Genomic DNA, 2,215 nt, shown 5'->3' on the forward strand with positions numbered 1-2,215 from the left:
GTTAGCCTTCTGCCCACCAGCACACAGCCTTTCTCCTTCCATGAGTCTAGAGCCCTCAACTGCTCTATCTCTCCATGCCATCACCTCTGTCTCCATCTCTTGTACTGCTGCTTCTCTGGTGAGGGTCCCACGTTACAATCATGGTCTTCTCTCTTTATGGTCATACGGTCCTTTGTTCCTGGACTATAAGATTAACTACTCCCCCCTTAATGTTACACAACTTCTACTTTTACAGTTGTGATGATTACAATTAGCCATGATAACAATTACTCACTATTGGATCAAATGAATCCTATTCCCATCTCCCTTCTCATCTAAACAAGATGAAAACTATTCAGTGGGGATTCTACCTCCCCCGCTTGCTCTGAAACTAAACTCCCTCTTGAACACTTGTAAGCCAAGCCACTCATTATCTTTTCATCCCATTTTTCCACAAACTTTTTTAAGTCCCCTTGCATTAAATTTAAAAAATGAGGAACTCAACTTGATTCTTGGTAAATTTAGTGACTCAGAATAGAGTTAGTAACAGAATGCATAATCTAAATGTCTGTTCTTGGAGTCTCCCCTGGCCCCACCAATTACTACAAACTCAGTGGCTTAAAGGAGTCCTGGGGTGGCACTGTGGGTTAATGTGCCAGACTGCAAAGCCGTTTGAACTGCAAGGTCGGTTCAAGCTCACCAGCTCTCCTCGGAAACCCTACACAGGGTCGCTATGGGCCGGAACTGACTCGATGGCACTTAACAACGAAAACAAAGTGGCTTAAACCAACAGAAATCGATTTACATTTCTGGAGGCTAGAAGTCTGAAATAAGAGTAGCTGAGCCAAAATGAAGCCGTTGGCAGAGCTGTATTCCTTCCAAAGGAGTTTGTTGTCTCTCTTCCAGCTTCGGGAGGTGCCACCATTTCTTCGCTCGTGGCTGTTACCACTTCCAGTCTCTACCTCTGCCATCCTCTTCTGGCAGTAGTCAAATCTCTCTCTACCTCCCTCTACTGGAGATTTCAAGGAGAGACCCCCTTGGGGTACAGATGGAGAATGATGAGTAATTCTGTTTGCTTCACGTACAGGAAGACACAAGGACAATAAAGATGATAATGATGGTTACTGATGGTAATCAAAGAGGCAGTAAACATATCTTACATTGCCAGATTGTTACTCAGGAATGAATTGAACTAAAAATAAGACTATTTTTTTGTGGTTCCCAAGTATTAAAAATGAATCTGCATTTCTAAACAAGTTCCTAAGTGATGCTAATGTTGCTGGTCCAGGAACCACACTGTGGTGGGTATCTGTGATTGTCTCTGTCTTACATAGGAGGCTCTCAATAAATGATTGTTGAACACATTCTGGATTAATGAATACAAGAAGGAGGTCCTGACATCAAAGATACTTTGGACACATCATGCGCCACTGTAAAGGCTTAAAAATATTTATTATTTTTTGTAGGTGACTCTGTTTCATGGGTCAGTGCAGAAAACTTATGGATTTTGGGCAGATATATGGTTCACCTGTCATTAGAAGAAATTATAAACATTAGTCCTGCGGAAGTAAGTTGGAAAAGTACATTAATATGTTCCTGTGGCTAATAGAGTGACCTCTAATGTTCAGTCAGCCAGTCAAGGTGCCTTGGAATTTGTACACCTGCCTTAGCCAAATATAACTAGCTTCTAAAGAAAACTCTTGGAACAAAGCCTCAAATGGTAAGTCATAGGATTGTGTGCTGGTGTAGGGGAGTGAAGGGAAGAAAAAGAATCATGGACAGGTAAGACAGCTCTCATGCGAACACACATGATATAAAGGGAATGTTGGGTAGGCATCGGAAATCATTTCAGGGCGGTTTTGTACCCAAGAAAGGCCCAAGCACAATGACAATAGTTTCTGGTCCTTGGAAACAAGAACCTAAAGCAAAAGCAATGGAAATTAATAGCCTCCTCTATTTATAGCTCCTTCAACAGAAGCAGTGATTAGATTTTACCTGTAGGGTTTACAGTGCAGAAATAGTCATGCTCTAAGGTTACTTGGCTCATGGGCCAGCTTGTCTCTCTCCTCCTACTAACTTTGACTCAATGGCACTGAAATTCCTTGAGCACCTTGATTCTGAAATGTAATCTCCAAAGCATGCTGCCCACAGGGAGGCATTCAGAATTTAGGGACGTGCCTCTAAGTTTTCATCATGTAGGCTCTGACTTTCTTCTGGCCAGTGGGAGAAAAGTTTG

General features: G+C 42.2%; 1 protein-coding gene across 2 annotated transcripts in view; it reads left to right on the forward strand.

The window, feature by feature from the left end:
• OTOA (otoancorin) overlaps positions 1–2,215 on the forward strand; it is an 84,088-nt gene that overhangs the window by 20,038 nt on the left and 61,835 nt on the right. For both annotated transcript variants that reach the window (XM_006871951.1, XM_006871952.1), the window contains exon 9: positions 1,446–1,546. In XM_006871951.1, coding sequence (XP_006872013.1) covers positions 1,446–1,546 — 101 coding nt within the window. The remainder of the gene's footprint in view (positions 1–1,445; positions 1,547–2,215) is intronic.

Source organism: Chrysochloris asiatica, unplaced genomic scaffold, assembly GCF_000296735.1.
Source record: "Chrysochloris asiatica unplaced genomic scaffold, ChrAsi1.0 scaffold00178, whole genome shotgun sequence".
In the NCBI taxonomy this organism is placed as follows: Eukaryota; Metazoa; Chordata; class Mammalia; order Afrosoricida; family Chrysochloridae; genus Chrysochloris; species Chrysochloris asiatica.